This window comes from Periplaneta americana, chromosome 8, assembly GCF_040183065.1.
Source record: "Periplaneta americana isolate PAMFEO1 chromosome 8, P.americana_PAMFEO1_priV1, whole genome shotgun sequence".
NCBI lineage: Eukaryota > Metazoa > Arthropoda > Insecta > Blattodea > Blattidae > Periplaneta > Periplaneta americana.
The window spans coordinates 86,312,221-86,340,210 of NC_091124.1; the positions used below are offsets into that span (position 1 = coordinate 86,312,221).

The following is a 27,990-nucleotide window of genomic DNA, read 5'->3' on the forward strand; positions in this document are numbered from 1 at the left end:
TAGCTCTTTTCTGAAAACATTAATTTCTCTTAGGAATTGGACGTTTACGTAATATTATACAACTGTTTAATTTAACTTAAATAAAAGGGCCTCGTTAAGTAATTAACTGTCACGTGATTTCCTCTCTTTCTACAATCCTGCGGCATAACCACTTGGACGGACAGTAGATAGCATGTCTGAGTAATTTTATATTTTCGGGTCGAGCAGAAGTGAAGATTGAATTCACAGTACGTAGAGTAGGTACAGAATTATTTCAATATGAGTTACTAGTACGAAGGACGAAACTGGCAATTGGAATTAGATGCAATAGTCTATAGTGCGATAATAGCCACAAAAGAACTGAAGCCTGTATCGAAATGAACGGCCACCATTTTCAAAATTGTGTTTAAATATTCATATTATGATTATTTTTCAATTTAACTTCTTTCTCTATATTGTACGCTAATGTGCTGTAGACAGTATACACTGCATAATGAATACGTTCGCATGGATAACTCACTTCGTGAGTAAAAACACTTATTCTTAATACAGTACTGTACTTTGATTAAAGAAAAACCTAATGAAAATTATCAAACTCAAAATCGCGATATTTCCTAATTTACGTAAATGGATGAACTACTTTTCTTCTACTAGCAGAGTGATTTGTGTTTTACGCCAGTATCATCGAACTCCAGTCTTGGAGGGGGGAGCAAGTGGTGTTTCCGGTTCTCTAAAGGTATAGACAGGTTAATATTAAAAATGTTAGTAAAAATAAAATGATGTCCCTATATGTGGCCTGTGGCTACAATTTAGGCGGATGGAAACTCAGACGATGAACTGTTACTTTCTCTCGCTTGACAATGTCTTTATTTATTTTTTCGTTTTAATGTCGTCATAAAGAAAATTTCATTATGGCGAAATCCAGTAAATTAAATATTATTTAATATAAGTAATTCATAACGAAAAAAATATGAATGCTTTTCGGAAATCTGAGAATAAAGGTTGACGTCAATTTGCTAGAAATGTACGTAAAAGAAAATGACGGAACAAGAAGATTTCTTTGTGACGCAGAGAAAGGGCACGGATATGAGATGAATCAATACAATATATAAAACAATTGCATATTGTAATTCGTCGACTAACACATATGAGCCTTTAAATCAATATACGGCCATAAATGTATCAGACATAGTGTAGATTATTATAGCATAATTGAGAAATGACTTTGTGTACTAATATAAGGCTATCTTCATTACTAGTCGACTCTAGATTGTACATATTTATAATGCTACTTGTGACTACGTACCTGGAAATTTGAAAAGCTGGTGTTGTCACATTTACGAGAGGGATTATGAAGAGATATGGGAGAAAACATTCTTGCGTTGCATTCTCTCACGTATATAAATGAGACAGGACATCGCCACACACCGATCTAGTGTCCAATTTACAAGCAGAAACTCATTTTCTTCACAGCTGCATCCGCGTAGTAAAGTACACGTAAGTTTATAAATAATCTCCAAAATACTAACTGCAATTTTTAGGCCAGTAAGATTTCAGACTTTGACTGGTGATCAGGTTGTGAAGAAGCACTGATAGGCCTACTATTTAATTGTGTTTAGATTTAGCTAATACTCGTACAGGCCTACATCGTTCCGAAACGTCGGTGATATTTAATCTAAAAATATAGTTTAGAAATAAAACACATTTTTCTTCACATACAGGGTCTTTCATAAGTAACGAGTCTAACGAAAAATTAACTATTTAGAATATTTTTTAAAAATGATGTTCATCCTCACGAGAAAGAACCCTTCCCGGTGCCGTGCAGTCGATTTAAAAACAAACACCCCCTCCCCTCGCCGACAGAGCTATTAAACGAAAGAATGGTTAGTGTTTTAAACATTTATTAAAGTACATAAGTGTAAAAAAAAATTTCAATCGTTGACAAATTATGGTGTACAATTTTCTAAATGTCTTCCGTTCTGCTGAATGTACAAACGTAAGCGACGTATCAACTCTTCATGGACTGTGGTGAGCATGTCAGGCATAACCATTTGTACCATGTGTTCAATTCGTTCAACTAATCAGGAATGGTGTGTGGCTTAGTCGAATAGACACGATCCTTAATGAATTCCCAGAAAAAGTCCAGGGGAGTCCAATCAGGTGATCGCGGAGGCCAACGGATTGAGCTGTGCGACCGATCCACCTGCCTGGAAACATTTCTTCTGTTGAATAAACGTTTAATTTGAGCGACACTGTTTCCAAGTTCAAACCAGGCAGCAATTTTTATATTCTGCAATAACGTTAACTGGCTGCGTTGCATTTTATTATTCCAGTCTATCACAACAATGTGTATAGTCATGGTCGTGTGCCATTATCCTTGGCGTATAGAAGGCCATGCTCCAGATCATTTTAAGTTGACATCAAATGCATACTACACATGGATAAATAGCTTCCTCTGGCAGCGGGGGGGGGGGAGTGTTTGTTTCCAAATCGACTGTACGGCACCGGGAAGGGTTCTTTCTCGTGAGGATGAACATCATTTAAAAAAATTATCCAAAATAGTTGATTTTTCGATAGACTCGTTAGATTAGATGAGAAATAAAAAATTTTTGCATGATTGTGTTTTTTGTAGTATTTACAGCTATTGCTTTTAGGCCTTAAAAGTTAGAATTCCCACACAGAAACTTGATGCTAGGGAAATCATTCTTCGTAACATAAAACTATACTGAAACAGACCCATTACAGAGTACTTATTGTTACTTAGTTACCATTACAGTGCAGTTTTGCGAAGGCTTTGGAATAATAGGCTATTTCTCTAAATTTTCAATTCAAAATATATTGCATTTGAAATTTTAAAAATTTTACCGTTCAAAAAATATTGTAGGCCCTACAAACCACGTTTGTGAAGTGCATTACAAAATCTCGGAAATTGAAAAACTCGCTCTGCTGGTTTTTCAAATTTTCCTCGATTTTGTAAAAAGCACTTCCCCATCTTGTATCGTAATATACTGTTACGCACTGAACTTCCTTAAAGAGAGAAGGATCCTGCCATGTGGGAACAAATCCATTCTGTCAGGACTGCCAGATTTGTGAACGCGTTCTGAGACTCTCTGTGCAAACAATTTACAACGTATGTAAATTAATCACTAGGAATATCAGCTTACAGAAGTAGCAACTTACACCAGCTACTCTCTGTTTGTGAAACTGATAAGATGAGAAAAAAATTAAAAAGCTGAAATTACACAAGTGTGATGGCTCTTGCTGACACGGAGATTATTTCCTACTTATGTAATAAAGAATCCTGCTTAACATTTTTTCAAGATAGTTTTTTTATTAGGTTATTGTACGACGCTTTATCAACAGCTTAGGTTATTTAGCGTCTGAATGAGATGAAGGTGAAAATGCCGGTGAAATGAGTCCGGGGTCGAGCACCGAAAGTTATCTAGCACTTGCTCATATTAGGTTGAGAGACAACCCCGGAAAAAACCTCATCCAGGTAACTTGCCCCTACCGGAAATCGAACTCGGGCCACCTGGTTTCGAGGCTAGACGCGCTAGCCGTTACTCCACAGGTGTGGATTTCAAGATAGTGCTTTGCTTCCTGCTTTCGTAGAAGAAGACAAATCAGACTTTAAGATTATTCTTCTGTTCTTATTTTCCCATGCCTAAAACTCAGGATGGTATTAACAGTTAATTATTCTGTGCAATGTTCGCCCTTGTTAATGAGGGTGGTAGTTTCTCATGTTTTCATCACTATTGGTTCTGAGTGGTAGAGAAATCACTGACTAATCGTAGGGGAAACGAAAGCACCCAAAGAATAGTATGGAAATTCCATTTGAATTCGCCGTCCATTGAACACTGGTCTTCAGGGCGGAAATCCGACTCTGCATGTTCACTTAACACTTCATCATATTTAAGTTGTGCATGAGAACATTGATTCTCATTGTCGATCATATTCTCACTTATTTACTTATTCAAAAATATATGTCACTTTTTACGGTTATACTGATGCTAATTTACAGAGGTTATTGTGTTTCTTTTATGAGCTTGTATTTTCAGAGCATGTAAAATTATATTTAGTTTAATTATTTTCATTAAGAAGTCCTAAATTGGGTTACATTGCCACATCATAAATTACAATAACCACTATCTCATTTTAATGTAATTTGATTATGCACAAATTGTGTACGAATTTTTATTTCGTGTTTATAGGAATCGTAATCGCAAGAATCTCCGGAAAAAATCCATTATTTACAATTTAAAGATAACATGATATTCATATCGCTGATAACAACTGAGATATCTTCACAGATTTGTAAGGTAGCTAATAACATACTTGTCTTACCGGCACTTAAGAATTCATTAAACCTTGCTTGGATAAAGTTATCTATTAAGTTATATTGTTCCATTCCTTCATCTAATGACTATGAAATTATTCATATTCTTCTCATCTCAGTCCGGTCCACACCTGTGAAGTAACTAAAAAAAGACTCATGTCAGTTCAAAATTAAATGCATAAAGTACTTTTCCTTTAATTAATTCTAAAATAAACACAATATCCCAATGAACACAGTTGAAATAATAAAATGTTACTTCCTCTAACTTGTGTTATATATACTTAATCATTAATTGACTTCAAGAGTCTCTCTTGGGAGAGTCAATTAACCATTTTGCGTTGCCATTTGTACACATTGGAAGTCGTACACTGACGTCCAAAGATATTTTTTATTTTAATGGGTTATTTTACGACGCTGTATCAACATCTCAGGTTATTTAGCGTCTGAATGAAATTAAGGTGATAATGCGTGTGAAATGAGTCCGGGGTCCAGCACCGAAAGTTACCTAGCATTTGCTCGTATTGGGTTGAGGGAAACCCCCGGAAAAAACCTCAACCAGGTAACTTACCCGGACCGGGATTCGAACCCGGGCCACCTGATTTAGCGGCCAGACGCGCTGACCGTTACTCTACAGGTGTGGACTCCAAAGATATCTGACCTACGATTTTATGATCGTGTAAACAAACTTTCCAATCACGAGATAAGTCAGAGCCAAAGATATAAAAACTGACAAACTTTGAAAGAGTTCCGCTAGTTCTTAATATATGACACCATTATTGGGGCGGTTGAAAAAGTATCAGGGAAAATGATTATGTAGATTAAGTATAAATTATTCTCATAATTGACAATATGAGCGATTTCCAGCTAAGCCCAGTGTTGTTTTACGATCAGTAGAGAGGTTTGAAAAATTGAATTCTATAATGCGAGTAAATTTATGTACGATTGGCAACACTAACTGTTACCTTCGCCATCTATTCATAGAAATAATAACTAAAGAAGCCACACTTACACCAAAAAATTATCGATCACAATCAATTAGTATGGTCAGATATCTTTGAAGTCAGTGTACCTGTATTACAAAATTATGGTTATGGTGACGGCGGTGATTATGGTGATGATGATTATGATGTTGATGGAGATTATTATTATTATTATTATTATTATTATTATTATTATTATTATTATTATTATTATTATAGAGTGTTGGTATGGTAAATTATATTATTCCATCAAAACTTGCCAGAGCAACGTCTGACTCTATCAAAAGTTCCAGTTCCATTTTCAGAGTTTGAACCTACTGTATGTTTCCGGCAAGAAAAACCGTCGTCCTGATCGTACGACTAATGGTGCATCTCTTGATTGAATATTGAATCATTTGATCATATAATCAAATCGGTTTCGATAGAACTAATAGGCTTTTGTTCTCTAATAGTCTACTGAAAAGATTTCTCATGTACTCAGAATGTAAGAGTCGGTGTGCATATGTAACATGAGAGAGAGTCCGTATGTCTTTCAGAATTGCATGAAATGATCATTTATTATTAATTATCCTCGTGGAACTTTCAATATAATTGGAAAAAAGTATGTTGCATATAAAACTCTTGATGAAGTTGCATTATGGATTATTCTGCATGTTACTGATGCATTGAGAAGCCACTCCATAATACAGGCCTCCTACAAAAGATCTTTCCGGTTTCGAACATTCGAACACATGTAATTTACGTTCTATGAATCTGAAGTGCATAAAAATATTACCAATGGAAATAGAAACTCAAAAAGTTTAGTTCCTTACCTTAAAGGTGTTCAATATATCCCCCCTTGGTAACACAGCACACATCAAGCCTATAGTCAAGTTCCACGTAGGTACGCGGATTTTCCGACCCCAGATTCTGAGGTTATGTCTGTTCACCTTACCATAAAGCTGAAAAGTGGCTTCGTCAGAAAACACCACGGAACGAATAAATTCATCATCGTTTTTAATTAAAATCTGTATACTTATGCAGGTCCGAGACATCGTTGATTCTTCGAGCAATTCTTGTATGTCCACTCAAGTAGGTTGCTAGCCTCTCTCAAGTGTGTTTTTCTGTAGGGGTCTGCTCCCTTAGTCGAATGTCCCGGTTTTAAGGCGCCGAGAACTCGCCTTCACCCTCTCCCGTCTGCTACAACTAGGTTGCATTGTCCAGGGATCACGCGGCCTTAGCCTACTTGGACGTGGGAGCAGGATTTGCTGGCAGAGCTGACAGATGTTGTTTCAGTAGGCTTTTCACAAGATTTTCGAATACCACCTATCGACATCAGTGGTATTCCTTATGACCAGGGAAAGGATTTATATGTAAATACATATTTACTTATAAAGCTAATATAATTTATATTTTGCATTATCTTTATGTTTCACAATGTGTAGGGTTGAAAAATCCTACTTTTATTTTCCATATTTTTCCATATTTTAGAGTTTAGTACATATTTTCGTTAATTTCCATATATTTTCCATATTTCATATAAAACAGTCCATATTATATTAGGTTTAACAATAAAACAAAACAAAATTCCATTAACTTTTAAAAATACATTTCAACAATAGAGATTTAAACACATGTTCAGTAATCCCTTTAACATCAGAGTTATTTGAAAATTAGCAGTCCTATCAACAATGGGAAAGTAAGTTACAAAACTGTATTAATTTAATTTAAAATTTTTAACAGACTTCAGTTGTGCAGCTCAACAGTTAAATGCCAGTCAGAGTACACATAGGTTCAGTTTTGTAAATCATACTATAAAGACGGTAAATATGCCAAAAGTACGTCATTCAGTCAATTTAAAATCAAAACTAACAAGTTACATTTCAGAATTTAAAGAAGATGGTTTATCAACTGACAATAAAATATTATTTTGTAATTTGTGTCAGTGTGCAGTATCATCTACACAAAAGTTCCTGGTGCAACAACACATTACAACTAGTAAACATCAGGCCAACAAACAACTAAATTCCAAGCAGAGACAATTGTTTTTAACACAACCAACAACATCGAATGTAAGATCTGAGTTTAACATCGACCTGTGCCGTTCTCTCATCTCTGCTGATATTCCTCTCTACAAACTAAAGAATAAGGTCTTCAGGGAATTCCTTGAAAAATATACTCAACATACAATCCCGGATGAGTCAACACTTAGGAAGACGTATGCTCCATCCATCTACGATGAGACAATACAGAAGATAAGAGATGAAATTAAAGATAGTTCAATTTGGGTTTCCATTGATGAGACTCCCGACAAAGAAGGTAGACTTGTTGGTAATGTAGTTATCGGTTTGTTAAGTGAACAATATTCTGAACGAATTCTTTTACATTGTGATGTTCTAGAAAAGTGCAATAACAAAACTATAGTTAAACTGTTCAACGAAGCTATGGGTATCCTGTGGCCAAAGGGTATTATGTACGATAATGTGTTATTCTTTATTAGCGATGCTGCCCCTTATATGGTCAAAGCTGGACAAGCATTATCTGTTGTATATCCTAAATTGACTCATTTTACTTGTGTGGCGCATGCATTTCATCGTGTGGCAGAAGTGGTCAGAGACAATTTCCCTAAAGTAGATTTGTTGATTTCATCAGTGAAAAAAGTATTTCTCAAAGCTCCCAGTAGAGTTAACGTGTTGAAAGAAATGTACCCTGAAATTCCATTGCCACCAAAGCCAATTTTAACTAGATGGGGTACATGGCTAGAAGCAGTTGAATATTATGCCGAACATATAGACTCTATTAACAATGTTCTCCTTGCATTGGACTCTGAAGATGCAGTCTCAATTGATACTGCGAAAACAGTTACCTGTGACATAAGTGTGAAGAATGACTTAGCTCACATTCAGCATACATTTTCATGCATCATAAAAACGCTCAAAAGTCTCCAAAATAGGCACCTTTCACTATCTGAAAGTTTTGAAATTATAAATAGTACTGTGGAACAACTGAATCGTGGTAGAGGTAAAGTTGCAGATGCAGTAAGAGCTAAGGTGGACACTGTACTTTCAAAAAACCCTGGATATGAAGAACTACAAAAGGTTGTTGCTGTGATGAGTGGTGAATCAACAGTGAAGATTAACTTGGACTTATCCCCAGCAGACATTGTGAAATTGAATTATGTACCAGTTACTTCTTGTGACGTCGAACGCTCTTTTAGTCAGTATAAATCTATCCTCAGAGACAATAGAAGAAGATTCACTTTTCAGCACTTGAAAGAAATGTTTGTAACCTATTGTTATGGTAACAGACAATAAAAATTGTGTTTTGTTGAAACTACATTGGAAGATAAGGTACGTTCATTATATTTTTTGTTTAGTTTGATTAAAATGCACCAATATTTAACGTACATAGTCATTTTTTTATAATTTTAAGTCCATATTTAATTCCATATTTTGGTAAAAATCCATATTTAATTCCATATTTTGGTAAAAATAACTACATATATATTTACATATTTCATATATTTTTAGTCCATATAAATCCGTTCCCTGCTTATGACCATACCAGCCTTTGAGACATTGTTTGAAGGAATAAATTTATGACCATAGAAAGCAACATTCGAATCTACAAGACATGTGTAAGACCAGTTTTAACGTATGCAACAGAAACCAGAGCAGAAACAAAAAAAAAAAAAAAACTGAAATGATGATGATAACAACAGAAATGAGAACGCTCAGGAGTATTATGGGTTACACAATACATGATAGACAAACAAATGAGGAAATTAGAAGTAAATGTGGAATACAAGACGTGATAAAATGGATCAAAGGAAGAAGAAAAGGGTGGAGAGATCACGTTTCAAGAATGACAGATGAACGACTTCCAAAAATCGCGATGGTAGGAAAACTATACACCCCAAGACCTTTGGGACGACCTCCTAAACGATGGAAAGAAAGCTGGTCACCATTATCAGAATAGGCAACGTTGGAAAAGACAGGAGTTAATCCTACAATACGAAGAAGAAGAAGAAGAAGAAGAAGATACTTATGCAGAAATTTCTCCGTAGCAATTTTTCCTCTGGTTTTAGGGATTGCAGCAACTGTAGTTGGTACGGATGAAATCGCAACCGCTTGCGAAGAATCTTGCGTTAAAATCAATGTACCATTTACGGATTGCAGACCCCACTGGGTGGATCTACACCAAACTTTGTTCGGTAATGTCATTGTACATTAATAACCGACTGGTTCACATGAAAATCAACTTTTCTGTCCTCTATAGCAGCCATTTCACCTCAAGAATGCACAAATTTGTTTATATATTATGCGCTATTATGAGGCAGTATTACCAACTAGGAAAGCAATGTTGCCACAACTAAACTTTTTGAGTTTCTCTTTCCATTGGTGCTATTTTCATGCACCTCCGATTCCTAGAACGTAAATAATATGTTCGAAACCGGAAAGGTCTTTTGTAGGAGCGCTGTATATGATATTTCTTAATCCTTAATCTGGAGGTTTATTGTTTTTCCAACGTAAAGATAACGTAGAATGTTACCGCAGTAAGACACGATCAGAGACACGTTGGTCGTTGAGATGAATATTTTTGAGTCGACAATGTATGTAAGTTCCTGCGTTTTCTTTAATGGAAACTCGTATCTGTTTAGTGTAAAATATTGAAAGTGCTTTATTTTAATTCCTATGAAATAATAAAGAGAGAATTCATATATGTTTTTTCAGCCTTTCAGATTTTATTTTGAATAGATATGATGTGTCGCGTCTCAAATGACTGTTGACGTCATTCGGTAACTTTGTGAACGAAAGGAACAACGTAACAAATTGCGGCAATTTTGGATGATCTCATACACGAAGCCAATGAAGTAATGGCATGAGATGATCTATATTTCATTCCAATTGTCTTGTAGATAATCTTATTATCTTGTTGTGTCTGTCACCATGCACATGTTTTACGCATCTGCTAAGGGACAGTAGCAGACCTGCAGCCTTCTCGACGGGCTCTTCGAAGAAAGAACCGCCAATACGATATTAATTTCCAGATGTTCACGTGTTGTGTGACGTACATTTTTGTCTTTAAGTTCGCAATTTTGTTTTAGGCTATCTGCTTACGTCTTAGTTAAATGACCCAGTTGAACATATTTCTTTGCTATCAGAATCTATTTTAGCATGTTGGCGTAGTGGGCTATAGAGCAAAACATTCCATATAAACATTTGTAAATAACGTCTCGGATGCTCCATTAACTGTACGTCCATCAATGAAGGTGTCCAATTCAGATTCTCTGTGTTGAACTGAAGATTGCATTGCAATGTGAGTAAAATTTTTCTTTCACGTGCTGGGTTTACTGTTATATTATGAGACCGTAACATTTATTATAATGTTATCAGCTGCATTTCATTTTTGTATTGCCAACACAGGTATTTTAAAACAAATTATCTTAGTACTGTAAATTACTGTGGAGACTACGAAAATTTTATTCATTTATTGGAAAAGACACTAGAATACTGTACTTACAGAAACTGAAACGTGAATGCATTATTTGCGGAGACATCAATGTCGATTATCTAACAGAAAGCAATAGGAAAGATCAACTAAATTCATTGCTAGCATCTTTCAATTTAATTTACACAGTAAACTTTCCGACCAGAATACAAGGGGATTCAGCTACTGCAATAGACAACATATTCATCGGAAAAGAAAAAATAGGTTATCTCAAACAACCCCAATAATTAATGGTCTTTCGGATCACGATGCTCAACTCCTAAGTATAAATATTAACACATCATCAAAAAAACAAACTAAGGTGAGATTCAGAAATATAAACAGGGAATCATTAAATAATTTTGAAATAAATCTTACAAATGAAACATGGGAATCAGTATACAGTCAAAGTGATATGAATAGTAAATTCAACGAGTTTCATAAAATATTTCTAAATATTTTTGAATCCAGTTTTCCTGTAAAGTATAAAAATGAAACAATATGTAACAATAGATGGATTACACAAGGTATTAAAATCTCATGCAAAACCAAGAGATCATTATACATACAGAGCAGAAATAGTAATGATACAAACTTAAAACAACACTATAAAAATTATTCAAAAATATTACACAAAGTAATTCAAAAAGCTAAAGAATTACACTATAATACAACAATACAAAACTCTGATAATAAAATCAAAACAACTTGGAACATAATTAAAAAAGAAAGTGGACTATCGAAAAATAAAGTAACAAACTATACCTTTATATCTAACAATACAAAAACGTCAGACCCAAATGAAATTGCAAACATATTTAACAAATATTTTCTTACAATAACTGATAACCTCAACATCCCCCAAGATAATGTTATTAACAGTTTAGATTCTTTAACACAATATTTTCCGACAAAATTTCCAAATATTCAAATATTTCCAACAAACAAACAAGAAATAATTGCAATTATTAAAAATCTGAAGTCAAAAAACTCCTCAGAGTATGATGAAATAACAAGCAAAATATTAAAAGCGAGTTCACATATTATAGGTGGGCAATTAAGTTATTTATGTAACTATTCAATGTTCAATGGTATATTTCCCGAGAGATTAAAATATTCAGTGGTTATTCCTATCTTCAAAGAGGGAGAAACAATGTCTCCAGAAAATTACAGACCCATATCACTTCTACCAGTCTTCTCCAAAATCTTTGAAAAAGTAATGTATAAAAGATTATATCATCATCTAGAAAGATACAACATTTTAGTCCCAGAACAATTTGGATTTAGAAAAAATAAAGGCACAGAAAATGCAACATTTAGTTTAATTGACAAAATTCTGGAGGCAGTTAATAAAAAATTACAAGATGGAGGGATTTTCTGTGATTTATCCAAAGCACTTGACTGTATAAATCATAAAATGGTGCTAGATAAATTAGATTATTATGGAATTAAAGGTGTTGCACACCAATGGTTTCACTCATATCTCATAGATAGGAAACAGAAAGTTGAAATCAACACAACTATGAAATTTGCATCGACATGGGGAACTATTAATAATGGAATTCCTGAAGGATCAATATTAGGTCCCCTACTTTTTCTAGTGTTGATACCCATAAATGATCTTGCCCCCCCTAATAAAAGATGTAGGTCATCCAATATTATTTGCAGATGACACAAGTATAATAATTACAGCCAATAACTCCAACACATTCCAATCTTCAATAGAGGAAATTCTCTTCAAAATATGTGAGTGGTTTTCAGTCAATAAATTAGTATTAAATTGTAACAAAACTAACATAATTCAATTTAAATCCTGTCCAAATTCAACATCGCAAATTTCTAGCGCAATAATTAATAATAGATCCCTATTAGAAACAGCAACAACCAAATTTCTTGGCTTAAAAATCGATAATGTGTTAAACTGGAAAAATCATATTAAAGAAATTACCCCCAAACTAAATTCAGCTTGTTTTGCTATTAGATCTATGCAAAAGATAGTAAATATCAATACCTTAAAAACAATATACTTTGCATACTTCCACTCGGTAATGAGTTTTGGAATAATATTCTGGGGAAATTCCACAGATAGTAACAATATATTTATATTACAAAAAGAGTAATTAGAATAATAGTAGGTGCCAAATCTAGGGAATCGTGTAGGGCTATTTTCAAAAAACTACAAATAATGCCCATGGCTTGTCAGTATATCTTTTCATTAATAATCTTCCTCGTATGTAATCGTGAAAATTTTGTAACTAATTCAACAGTTCATAGCATAAATACACGTCAAAAAATTACTTTCATACTCCATCGGCAAGTCTATCGTGCTATCAAAAAGGAGTGCGTTATATGGCAGTAAAATTTTTTAATAGCGTCCCTGTCGATATAAAAAATGAAACTCAAAACATAAAATTATTTAGGGCCAAATTAAAGAAGTACCTAATTTCTCTCTCCTTCTTTTCTGTAGGTGAATTCATGACATTCAATAACACTTCATGAAATTGATACTAAAACTTTGTGTTGTACTAGTAGACTATATTGTAAATCTCTTCTATATATATTCCAACTAGACTGTGACTATAAATTAAGATTTTATAATAGTATTAAGTTTTTTGACTTGTTCCATATTCTAGCTGTAAGCAATGTATGAATACCATGGAATGTTAATAAATAAAATACTATAATATTATCATAGATGAAAAGTGATCCTTAACGGTTCCATCATCATGCTTCTAAACAGCGTTTCTCATACTAACTTCTTGGAAAGTAAGAACACTATTAGAATGCTTTTTTAAATGATTATTTTATTTATTTTTATCAGGTTTTTCAATGTCCTAAGACATCTTTCTGTAGCCACTTTCAGGATTTTACAACCTTTCTCCATTCTTCTCTCAGGAACACTAAATAATTTAAAGAAATATTAAGATCGCCTTAACCTACTGATCTGTCAGATTGTATTTTTAAAATGATAATTTGTTAAGCCTCGAAGAATATTTCTTAGTAGTACCATAGTCTAGTATATACAGTCACGAAGCTCAATACGTAGGGAATATGCATCCATAGATAGTTGCTAACCACTAGGATTGCTACTATAGCCTCATACCAGACAATGTGAAATAATACTGGCACAGTCTATTGTTCCTAGTACCCTCACAACTCAAGCTTCGTGATTGTATATACTAGACTGTGGTAGTACCAATTACCTTACTATAATCATACCGGACAGCTAGCAATTTTACGTGCGAACGACGCTGGTGCTGCTACCTAGGCGGCCGGTGTGGTGATACTCGTGAAACCAGCTGTAATCAACTGCAATGTATATTGTTGCTGGGCTAGTTAATAGTTTTATTAATTAGTGCTGTGTTAAAATGTCAAGATATATGTGTGCTGTTTATAATTGCTACAAAATTGCAGCATTACGAATTGCTCCAAATCGTACTTTCGATTTCCGAGGGATCATAAAACGTGAGTCAACAACATTCTTTAGAGGCCTAATTCCTTCGTCTTTGTGTTGATAGAAAAATACAAATTAGCTTTTTTATCTGGACCTAATAAATGAATAGAGTTAAAATGTATCGGAAATTTTAAGGTTTTATCAAATTAAGTTTTTTTGTTGTCCACATGCCTTTCCTAATTATTAGTCTGTAAACATTAAATTACTGAAATTACTGTCAATTTTATCCTTGCAGTTGTCAGCAATGCGTATATAAAGCATTATTGTAAATTCATTCCTAATATCAGAATTGATTTTGTCTCACTAAACCAAAGAAAAAATATGTAACAATTAATTACGGAAAGTAATATGAAGTATGCAATATTTCTCATATGCATATTGCAGCTTTGATATAAGATAATAATTTTACATTAAATATCAGTCAACATTTCTCAAGTGTTTCATATGAAGAGTCCACTGCAAGAATGATGGATGTCATTTGGAATACATTTTTCAGGAGAAGCAATTGAAAGTTTGAAATGCTTAGCGCTCAAAGCTTTACTGTGATTTTCCGATCATTACTGGACAATGACTATCAGTGTTAAAGCCATATAACTCTCTATGTACATTCTATATGTCTTAAGCTATGCATTGACAAACTTGGTTCGTTTTTTGAAAAGAAAATGGCATCCATCATTCTTGCAGTGGACTCTTCATATATTACTCCACATTAGTAACTCACGTTTTAAACAATACCTAGTCAGAATCCCGCTATGTTAATATTTGTATATGTAGACGTAATTCCACCCCGCTCCGCTAGATGTCAGGTCCTCGATATTTCGCACTCACGCCAATGCTGCTAGCATACAGCTGTTTGGTATTATTATAGTGAGGTATTTGGTAGTACTGTTAACGTAATCTATCGTATTCGGGCTGAAATCTTTAAGAGCTTCTCGGAATCGGGCAATTAGGGGGAAAAAAGAAAAAAAAAACAAAGAAATATTTTACGCGCCTTTTCTCGGACCGTGACAGAGTTTTTTTGTCTTTAATTATCAATAGTAATTTTTCATCACAAAAATGAATAAACGGGAAATTTCTGTTGTACTTTTGCTCCCAATATATCGTTGTTGTTTCGGCCAATAACTCCTATGTGCAAAATAAAAAATTTGTCAATTGCAAGCAAAACACATTTATTCATTCTATAGCAGTGGTATATAGGAGATTGTGAATTCTTACATTTTCGAAAGAAATAAAAAATATATAATTACATATAGGAGATTTTATTATTTGCTGTATCACTATTTAAGAAAAATCTGAAAATCGATAAATATGTCACATAGGAATTATTGCAGCAACAACGATTATATGCAAGAAACCTTTGTCTTGCTCCTCCACGTTGCGAATGTACAGCCGGATATTTATTTTTAATTTAATAATGCACCAAATACAGCACACTAAATCGTAAATTTAGCATACAATAATGAATGACAGCATGTGTCACAGCAATGACCAGTGAGTATTCATTTTCACATTACACAAATTGATTTACGTATTATTTTGTTGGTGTGCTGTGTCCCCACTTAACCTTATATTGACCCCTTCTGCACTGTTATAATACGAATAAGTTGGGTAAACAGTAACTAATCTTTTAATTGTAGGCTTCACAGATCTTCTTTGGAAACTTTGAAGTTTCAGGCGGGCTCGGGTAGTAAGTTTAAAACAATCTCGGGTGGGGTTGGGTTCTTTATGCAAATGCAGACGATTCTGAAGTGTTATAGACCCTAGTTGTATTTTACTTAAATATTAATTTACAATGATCACGGATCAAAAGAAACCAATAAAGGGGCAAGAGAACAGTTCACCGAAGCCTGGAATGATTGATTATACAAGTAAAAATATAACGAGACTTCAGTTGCAAAAAATTCAAGTTTCAACGCAGTCAGATGTAGATATTGCCAAATTTCAAGAAAAGGTAGTTTCTTTTATTCACTATAACTTAATCTTTTTTTCACGTTTACGGGTTATATGCTACTCCTAAGATTTTCGCACATTTGTCCTGTTGTTTTCGTGCTTTTGAGTTGTCATTAAAGTGGTTTTCGCACTTAGGAGACACAGCCAATCCGCAGGTTAGATATAAAAATAGAACTCTCTCTTGTGAAAATTATAAGTGAATCATTAAGATGATATGGGAAGTTCATCCTACGAGGATACTTTTGTTATTGTGAAGAAAGCTATTCGTGCGTCACAGTGGTAGGCCTATAACTGTCTCAACAGTAACTGCATAGGAAATGCTGTAGCACATGTCAGTCCAGAGGCTTAAAAGTGGCAGGTCCGCTACTGGACTACCTAGCAATAAGGCTAGTAACCTAACCCAGGAAAAAATGTAAGTACTTTAAAGCCTCGAAGATCTGTGAGGCCGAAGCAGGTCTGCAAAAACTAAATCATGATTGATGATGATGATGATGATGATGATGATGATGATGATGATGATGATGATGATGGTGGTGGTGGTGGTGGTGGTGGTGGTGGTGGTGGTGGTGGTGGTGGTGATGGTGGTGGTGATAACTACGACAACCAATATTCGTCCTTACCATGAACCTTAATGATTATTTTCAAATAGGACAGCTTATTATTTCAATCCATCAATGGGATAAATATCTGAAAGGAATAATTATTATTTATAATTTGACTTAAAATATGCAAATGTGCACTTTTGTGTTGTTATACGTAATCTTGGTAAATTACAACGTCTTTAAAGATCCCACATATTTTACTCTCGCATATATATATATATATATATATATATATATATATATATATATATATATATGCCGCCTGAAGTCAAGGGCTGCCGAACTTTAATTTCCTTTAAATGTAAATTAGAAAAATATCTTATGATGAGTTGCCAGACCTAACGCGTTGAAAATATTTAATGGAATGTGTTCCACTGTATTTATTTTTATTTTATTTTTTTGTTTCTTATTTTTATTATCTAAATCGTGTTTATTTATCACTTAAAGCTAATATGTATTCCACTATGTTTATTTTTATTTTATGAGGTAAATTTTTATGTAACTGCCTCTTTTGATCTCATTATGTACCTAAATTGTATCAGTATGTAATTACTTAATTCCGATCCAGCTTTATGTTCAACTATGTAAGGAAGTTTTGATCCTGGTTGAGTGTAAGAGAAGGCCTTACGGCCTTAACTCTGCCAGGTTAAATAAAGCTATTATTATTATTATTATTATTATTATTATTATTATTATTATTATTATTATATATAGTTATGTACTGTATATTAGATCTATTTTAGTTTATGTTTAATTGTCTCTTCCAGTACCTAGGCCTATCCAATATCTTTTTCGTACAATAGTAACTTGATCGCTTATGAAGAGAAAATAATGTTTGTATAGTATTTTGTATTAGCAATATTTTAATTTGTTTAATAATTTTTTTTTTTCACATTGTGAAGGACTGTTTAAATAATTTTAATAGTGTTGGTGAAATATATCATTCCTCTTTGAATGTTTTAGTTACTTAAAAGCGTTCTCCAGGAAACAGATTTGGCTCAAACAAACTCCGTCGGCCTTTTAGATTGAACTCGAGGAAACAGTGTCTATATACATTTCTCCTGGAACGAAAGTGCGAAGATATGGATTAGCGTAACAAGGACAGATAACACACGCTGAAGGGACATCAAGGTTACAGCTTTGGTATACAGCTGACAGTTCAGTTCGTGGCAATACAGTATACATTAGAACAGCGAATCTTAATTTCGATGGCGTAAACTACAGATATTGTATGTCCATTTCTGATCAAAATTGAGATATGGTTTATTTAACGACGCTCGCAACTGCAGAGGTTATATCAGCGTCGCCGGTGTGAAGGAATTTTGTTCCGCAGGAGTTCTTATATGTCTTATATGTCAGTAAACCTACTGACATGAGCCTGTCGCATTTAAACACACTTAAATGCCATCGACCTGGGCCGGGATCGAACCTGCAACTTCGAGCACCGAAGGCCAGCGCTATACCGACTACGCTACCGAGGACGACTGAGATATGATGATATGCTGATAGTATGGAGCTAAATCTTCATTATGCACAAGTATTGTATTGTATTGTATGGGATGTTAATATAACAATTATATTTTGGTGCGTTATTCCTGTAAGATATAATACACAACAGGAAACACTTCTTTCAATGTTTCCTGAAAGTCAGAAAAAGTGGACATACAATATTCGTGCTTTAAGCAATAGATTTGTGATATGTATATTTCGAAGAAATCGCACATAATGTGTCGTGCTATACAGTATGTCCAGTAATCGACAGTTCCTTATAAATAAGGTAAACTTATAATTACATATGTATGTAAAATTTAAGTCACGAGCTCTTACTTGCCCATGTCATCTTTCGAACTGCGTCTTACTAAGCGAAACCTGTCTCCAGGTGTACACCATTACCTCCGATAATGTTTCTCTAAATTTATTTTTATATTTACTTTTGCAGAATTTATTTATAATATGATCGAAATTATTATGACTTGGTAAATTCCAAAAAGAAATCCATATCTTTGTAATATTCTTTTTTGCCACTCTTGATAGTGATGTATCATGTATCTGCACAAGTCGGTATCTGTGCGTCACGATCCTTAGTAAGTCGCTAAATATCTCAGAAATGGTTGAAGGATTCTTGAGAATTGATTATAATTTATATACCTGTCTGTCAGAATTTTATAATTTTATAATCTTAAAATATGATGACGTTCTTCAATCACTGCTACTCCTTACCGCCACAGGAAAGATAAATAAAATCATGTTTATTTAGCTCTCATTCTTGATAACTCATTTTCCTAAGTACTTTGTCTGTATTGAAGAATCTTGATACTTTCTTCAGGGGCTCTCGATATCGTAACCTCAGATAGGAAAAGAACTAAATTGTATTACATAATGGAGTACACTTGTGTAGTGTTTGTCCACATTTTTAACCGCTAAAAATGAACTAAACATTATGTCATTGCACTGTCAGATAACAGTTTCTCCTCAAAGAAAACATCTTCGATTCTCGCAAGATTATCTTAGGTTTGTGGTGGACAAAATATAGACTATGTCAAAATTTAGGTGCAGAGTATCTTATTAAAAGGTTTGTTAAAAAGTTATTTATTTATTTATTTATTTATTTATTTATTTATTTATTTATTTATTTATTTATTTATTTATTTATTTATTTATGAGATAGGCCTATCTGTAACTTCACAATACATTTTTCTGCAGACACATATGCAATTTCAGTCGAGACATTGGTCCGTAAAGACATTTCTTTCGTAAAGCAAGGGGCCTTGTAGCGTCCGTGACCCAGCGCTAGAGAGATAATCTTCCATCCAGGAGACCTAAATTCGATCCTCGACCTCCTCGTGGTCGAATTTGTCTTGATAAAGGGAATGTTGCGGAGCATTTTTCTCGGGTTACTCCCGTTTTCTTCATTACTCCAAACCTCCACCTCCCTTTTACTTCACCAATCATCCGCAGTAATGAAGTGTTAAGGGTAGTGAGGGGTTTCCGATGCTGACGTAGGTTCATAAGGTACTCGGCTGGAAAAAGACCTGTTTCTTCAGAGCTCAAGCAAGAAGGCACGTTCACAGTTCCATACTGACATTCTGGAAACCTGAAGACCCTATTTTTATGGAAAATTATGTATTTCACTAAAAGTTCCTGAAGCAAATCGAGAGTATCCAAAGTCGAGTTAACAACTTACAGCAGGGATGTCAATGCACCTGTATTACGTGCTCATACTACAAGCAATACATATCCAACAAGGTTCACTTTTCAGCAAGATAAAGTACAATCATCGCTCTCAAGGAAATGTTGTGCGGGCTCTTGAGAGCACGTAGTGCAGGCGTTTTGACATCCCAGACTTACAGCATAACCGCGTTAAGGAGTAGTTTCCAAGAGCCACGGATCCGAAGCACCTGCGTGAAATTCTGTTGACGCTTGCGGTATACAGAGTCGACTGGTTTTTGTAACAGAGTATCATTGCGTCTTTGTAAGTCAAGATGGCTGACAACATGGATTTAGGAGTTACTTGTTTACTACTACATGAGCAATATAGAGGAAATTCTAATAATAATAATAATAATAATAATAATAATAATAATAATAATAATAATAATAATAATAATAATGTATCTATATATCTAAATGAATTTCCCATTTTCGACACTAATGTTTTGAATAGTAAGATTTTATTACCTCTATTACTTATGTTTTATCCATGTTAGCTATTAAATTATATTATTATTATTATTATTATTATTATTATTATTATTATTATTATTATTATTAATATTATTATTATTATTATTATTATTATTATTATTATTATTATTTTAATATACTTGTTTACTGTAGAAACAGCAGCGATAAGTATGTTTTATTGTGTATAACAAATAAGTGTCCTTTAATTACGTCAAAATAAACTTGTATAAATTCACAGAGTTAAGTTATCATTAAGTAATCTCTCATAAAAGTATCCGGATATCTGATTTAACACAAAAATTAATGAAGAAGCAATGCCACACATATCCAAATTGAGATTAATACCTACTTACCTACTTACAAATGGCTTTTAAGGAATCCGCAGCTTCATTGCCGCCCTCACATAAGCACGCCATCTGTCCCTATCCTGTGCAACATTAATCCACTCTCTATCATCATAGTCCATCTCCCTCACGTCCATTTTAATATTATCCTCCTATCTACGTCTCGGCCTTCCCAAAGGTCTTTTTCCCTCCGACTTCCCAACTAACACTCTAAATTGATATTGATATATTTATTCCACCAGCTTGCATCGGTCGTGATGGCCCTTCACATTTCTGTATACAGTGCCATCACTCCCTAGGATACATAACATTCTGCTTACGCTTTTTCTAAACATCCGGCTATTACATATAAATGACACTGATCACTTTTTCTATCACGTCCCTCATCTCTGTTTCCCTCCCTTCTTTATATATTTACCCTTCCCTTTCCTAGTTATCTATCTTATTCTTACTAATCTCATTTAACTAAACAATCACTTCTCTCAATCTCTTATTAATTTTTCCCAACATTGTTTATATTAGCTGAAATCTTCCATAGTAAAGTTAACACTCTATATGCATTTCTGGATTCGCCCATACGTGCTACATGCCCTGCCCATCTCAAACGTCTGGATTTTATATTCATAATTATGTCAGGTGAAGAATACAATCCATCCAGTTCTGCGTTGTGTAACTTCCTCCATTCTCCTGTACCTTCATCCCTCTTAGCCCCAAATATTTTTCTAAGCACCTTATTCTCAAACACCCTTAACCTATGTTCCTCTCTTAAAGTGAGAGTCCAAGTTTCACAACCATAAAGAACAACCGGTAATATAACTATTTTATAAATTCTAATTTTCAGATTTTTTGACAGCAGACTGGATGATAAAAGCTTCTCAAGCGAATAATAACAGGCATTTTCCATATTTATTCTGTGTTTAATTTCCTCCCGAGTATCATTTATATTTGTTACTGTTGCTCCCAGGTACTTGAATTTTTCCAATTCTTCAAAGGATAAATTTCCAATTTTTATATTTCCTATTCTCGTCACGAGACATAATCATATACTTTGTATTTTCGGGATTTACTTCCAAACCTATCTCTTTACTTGCTTCAAGAAAAATTCCCGTATTTTCCCTAATCATTTGTGGATTTTCTCCTCACATATTCACGTCATCCGCATAGACAAGAGGCTGATGTAACCAGTTCAATTCCAAACCCTCTCTGTTATCCTGAACTTTCCTAATGGCATATTCTAGAGAAAAGTTAAAAAGTAAAGGTGATAGTGCATCTCCTTGCTTTAGCCCACAGTGAATTGGAAACGCATCTGACAGAAACTGACCTATACTGACTCTGCTGTACGTTTCACTGAGACATATTTTAATTAATCAAACTAGTTTCTTGGGAATACCAAATTCAATAAGAATATCATATAAAACTTCTCTCTTAACCGAGCCATATGCCCTTTTGAAATGTTTGAATAACTGATGCACTGTACCCTAATATTCCCATTTTTTCTCCATTATCTGTCGAATAAAAAATATCTGGTCAATAGTTGATCTGTTACGCCTAAAACCACACTGATGGTCCCCAATAATTTCATCTACATATGGAGTTAATCTTCTCGAAAGAATATTGGACACAATTTTGTACGAAGTCAACAAAAGTGATATTCCTCGAAAGTTACTACAGTTAGTCTTGTCCCCCTTCTTAAAGATATGTACGATTATGGACTCCTTCCATTGTTCTGGTATAATTTCCTTTTCCCAAATAGCAAGTACAAGCTTATAAATTTCGTTAGATAATGCGCTTCCACCTTCTTGTATTAATTCTGCTGGATTTAATCGATACCTGGAGACTTATAATTTTTCACATTTCCTATCGCAATTTCGACTTCAGAAAGTGTGTGTTCGGGTATAAATGGCTCAGCAGTTTGTATTTGAATTTCGTTCCGATCATTTCTATTTGGCCAGTGCTATACTGATTATAATCTCGATACTAAAAGTAAATAATTTTTCTGTGTTGGAATAACCATAATTGCAGTACTAAGCCAAAAACTTAGACTAATGTATAATATCACTAACTATTCTGTAATATTAGTAAATTCTTGGTTGCCAGGGTTAAATGCGCAGTGGCCGAGCAATAATTTCTGTACTGTTTGTTTCGGCATATTCTGTAGTCACATTACTAGCAGTGTAGTGTTTTATATAAGGACGTTCGGCTGCAGAGGTTCTTCCGTGTTGAAATTCAATGTGAGCCGGAAGTGGTGGGCACATTTTACTTGGCGCCCTCTGTCAGGAACGGGTTCTCTTATATTCCGTAAATCTACGACAAGGGACTCACAGCTTTACTCCCATGCTAACCATTTTATCTATCGCCCTTCACCAGGTTTGGAACCGCAAATCTCAGATTCAGTGGTCAGCGTAATGAGTGTCATTTCGTGTAAGCACGTGGACGTGTTTCCTTAATCTTATCGCTGTTATGTCGAAAGAAGTTGCTTCAAAACGAACGCAGGTTTGATGCGGGTATTGATCGAGTCAAAAGACGAACAGAACTGTGCCATTTCGTCGCAGAGAGATAAGAGTTCCTATTCTTTATGCAACCTTGCGGCGTTTCTTTTCAAACTGTACGATTTCGAAATGAGAAATAGTAAACGGTGCCAAGCAATTCATACAGGGTGGACTGTAAGTACTCTCGTTAATTTCAAGGGGTTATTCTTTGAGGTATTTCAAACAAATTAGTATAATACAATTTTTCTCGTTTTTAATTCCTTTTGGAGAAAAGAAATATTTTATACGAATTATTTCATAGCGTATTTTGGGAAAGCTACTGAATGAATTCCCAATATGCTCAGCCAATTTAAGAGAGCAATGTATTACGATAATAAATGATTGAAAGTATTTTAGTTTTCTCCTTTGTGCAGAAATTTGATGCGGACAAATGTAACTTTTCGTTCTTAAAAGGAATTTTGAAATGTTACATTTGTTCGGATCAAATTTCTGCACATTTAAAGGACAAAACTGAAATGCTTTCAATCACCAATTATCACAATACACTGCTCTCTCAAATTGACTGAGCATATTGGGAATTCAATCAATGGCTTTCCCAAAACACGCTATGAAATGTTTCTTATAAAACAATTTTTATCTCGAAAAGGAATAAGAAACGAGTAAAATTGTATTAGACTTTTTGTTTGAAATATCTAAAAAAAAAACCTTGAAATTAACGAGGGTACTTAGGTTCATTCTGTATATTGGACTTCATTAAGTATTTTGTAGAGGATAGAAACAATGTACGTTAGATACCTAAAACCACTGACTCACTTCTCTCCATCTGCTAACTTTCATAACCATGTTAAGTCGTCGGTAAAGCTTAGATTTCATTACCCTACTCCAGCGTTGTCAGACACAGCCTAAACGGAGCGGAGCGCTCCACTATAACTCGTTGCGTGCTCCGGTGCTTCCACAGACATAAGCAAGTTCACGCTCCGACTGGACGTCTCTAGCACCACAACCGGTTTCGGAGCTTACAACTCTGACACTACTGCCCTACTCGCTACCATTAACTGCGCAACAAATATATTTAAACTTAAAATAAACAGAACACATTCGCAATCAGTTTCTGAGGCACTGCTCTCTCCCCTACAGGTACAATCTATTTCATTAATACCGTCACGTTTTGATGTTCAGTAATTCATCCGCCACTCTGATATCCTAGTAACTATGTATTCAAGACACAGGGATAACCATTCCTATAAGTATTGGAGTGCCGTTGCATCTCTGAAATGCTGGTATACATCGCAAACGAGTTCTAATTTGTAATAACGGCGTAGTTGCTACTCTTGCATGAACACCACTGAAAACCGGAATACACAGTACAGAGAATCAAACTGCACGTGCACGCGGATGGAGTGGGATAGAAGATGTTTCGTTGTGAGTACGACTGTAAAAGTTCAGACGAAGAAAGTGTAGGGCAATAAAATACAGACTTCTTTTGTAATAAATTTAACATTATTTTGCAGAACTTTGATGTTGAACTTGATTCAATAATAATAATAATAATAATAATAATAATAATAATAATAATAATAATAATAATAATAATAATAATAATAATAATAATACATACATACATACATACATACATACATACATACATACTTACAAATGACTTTTAAGGAACCCGCAAGTTCATTGCCGCCCTCACATAAGCCCGCCATCGGTCCCGATCCTGTGCAAGATTAATCCAGTCTCTATCATCATATCCCACCTCCCTCAAATCCATTTTAATATTATCCTCCAATCTACGTCTCGGCCTTCCCAAAGGTTTTTTTCCCTTCAGCCTCCCAATTAACACTCTATATGCACATCTGGATTCGACGCTACATGCTACATGTCTTGCCCAACTCAAACGTCTGGATTTAATGTTCCTAATTATGTCAGATGAAGAATACGATGCATGCAGTTCTGCGTTGTGTAACTTTCTCCATTCTCCTGTAACTTCATCCCTTTTAGCCCTAAATATTTTCCTAAGAACCTTAATCTCTGTTCCTCTCTCAAAGTGAGAGTCCAAGTTCCACAATCATACAGAACAACCGGTAATATAACTGTTTTATAAATTCTAACTTTCACATTTTTTGACAGCAGACTAGATGACAAAAGCTTCTCAACTAAATAATAACAGGCATTTCCCATATTTATTCTGTGTTTAATTTCCTCCCGAGTGTCATTTATATTTGTTACTGTTGCTCCATGATATTTGAATTTTTCCACCTCTTCGGAGGATAAATAATAATAATAATAATAATAATAATAATAATAATAATAATAATAATAATAATAATATGGTTTATTTAACGACGCTCGCAGCTGCAGAGGTTATATCAGCGTCGCCGGTATGCCGGAATTTTTGTCCCGCAGGAGTTCTTTTACTTGCCAGTAAATCTACCGACATGAGCCTGTTGCATTTAAACACATTTAAATGCCATCGACCTTGGTCGGGATCGAACCCGCAACCTCGAGCATAGAAGGTCAGCGCTATACTAACTGCGCTACCGAGGGCGTCAACTTGATTCAAAACCTTAATATTTAAAAAATAAGATCTAAAAATATGTAAATTAAATACGCTTCTATGAATAATGAAACTAGCAATTGGTTCACTGACTTAAAAATATAAAATAAGTATATAAATTAAGTACGTTTCTGTATGTAATAAAATTAGTCATTGATTTACCGATCTCTATTACAATAAATAACAATACATTCTGGGTGAATCAAACAAGAAGATTTGTGATGTTCAATCAAACAAACGCGACAACTGTTACTTTGATTGTCTAGTTGGGAGTGTCCACTCAGAGCTCATTACGTCAGACTCCAGTTATGCTGTAACTTATATATTGCTAACCTGTTTCCAATGTTTCGGTGATTAAAATCGAGCTCTAGTCGTCAGAATCTGCGCTCCAGTACTAGAATGAACATCTATCTTTTCTACATTTCACGATTCAACCATTAGATTATCTACTTGCATACTTGCAGCATCACGTGAATATAGACACACTTGTTCGTGCAGTATGGAATTTCATGAGCAGAAAATTACCTTTATGAGGTCAGGAATCTCTCACGTGCTGTAAATATCCGAATAGGGGTCCAACTAACCTTGCCTACCTTACTACAAAGTTAAGTATTACTGGAGTTTTTACTGTAACGGATGAGTGCGTGCAAGTAGCAAGCGAATTACTTCTATTTGCTAACGCTCAGCGAAACCTGTTTTGTCAAGTTGGGTAGAACAAAACCTAGACCACTTTAACAATTACATTAATATTTATAATTTATATTATTTAACCCAGTGTTATTCAATCTATGATATGCGTTCACCCAGAAGTATGCGGGGTTGTCCCAAGGGGTACGCATCCCTCTGATTAGGCATGTAAAAATGCTGACACATTCGTTTTATTATATTTGTTGATAATTATTGCAGTTTGCACATTTTCTTTCACAATACCAATTCTTATTTTTCCATGCTACAATAACATTTTACATAATTGAAGACTTCTGGGATAAATACTAACAACCCTAAAAATTGAGATTGACGGTTCTCTGGTTGCTAACAGCGTATATGCCACATTATCTTCGATTTGGTTAAATAATTATGTAAATAATATATTAACAAATGATTGGATTATGCTGTTTGAAAAATATGGCAATCCTCTTGTGTTCGCAGTGAAAATTAAAATGTATGCAATTTGTATATGTGGGTTATTATTATTTACCCTGAACTCTTTATTTTATTACTAATTATTGCTATTGCATCAATAACGACTGTATGTATAATTATTATCATTATTATTATTATTATTATTACTTTTTTGCATACAACATCAATCATACCTTTTTGTTATTTCTTATATAATTATTGTAATGCAGTTTAGGAGGTACGAAAGTTAAAAAAGAAATATATTTTGGAAGTACGCTAGCAAAGAAGGTTTCAATACCACTGCTTTAAATTATGTACACTAGAATACGCTATTTTTAATATTTACACTATGGTAAAGAATGTAAACTTACATTGATCAAATATTAGGCCTACAGTCTTTACACTACTAAGTACAGTGTTGTGTATTGTAATGAAAGGCATTTTATTTCATAATACTATAGCCTACTTATTTTGTAAATAGTGTACAATAGTGTATAATGGGGCTTTAGACATTGACTACTTTCGAAAGCCGATTGTCAGAAAGACTGTTTTTCGTCTCTAAAATATTATCTTTCTTCAAATATAACTTTTGTGGAATATGATTTTTATTTTTCATATATCAGTTGTCCTTCGTTTTGAAATATCATTTCTTTGATACGAATTGTCTTATTTAGCACTAAATTGTAATTGTTTAATTCTTTGAATTACGGTACATGTAATTAAACTGGCAGATGTAAATTCTCCTAAAAGATAGTAAATCCCACTACCTACTTTCAAACCTTCATACTTGGTACTAGTAAATTCCCCTAATACGAATAAGGGTTTTGGGTCAACACGAGTGCCACATCTAAGCGAAAGTGTGGCGCTGATGTGACTTTGTTGACATTATGTATACATTGAACGCCTATATCTTACTATGTTCCTACAGCTTACCACAGTCTAATATATACAGTCACGAAGCTCAATATGTAGTAAATATGTATCCATAGATGGTTGCTAACCACTAGGATCGCTACTATCG

General features: G+C 34.2%; 1 protein-coding gene across 4 annotated transcripts in view; it reads left to right on the top strand.

Annotated features, from left to right (window-relative positions):
* The first annotated feature begins 1,385 nt into the window (after positions 1-1,385).
* The window catches only part of LOC138704853 (ATP-sensitive inward rectifier potassium channel 8-like), a 71,555-nt gene continuing 44,950 nt past the window's right edge, over positions 1,386-27,990 (top strand). The window contains exon 1 of one of the 4 annotated variants that reach the window (XM_069833175.1): positions 1,386-1,476. Coding sequence is in view for 1 of the 4 variants with exons in the window: in XM_069833168.1 (XP_069689269.1) it covers positions 10,592-10,593 (2 nt within the window). In the remaining 3 variants the exon portion in view is untranslated. Of the gene's footprint in view, positions 1,477-10,238; positions 10,594-27,990 lie in introns of those variants that run through there. The other 3 variants (XM_069833169.1, XM_069833174.1, XM_069833168.1) reach the window with 3 other exon arrangements.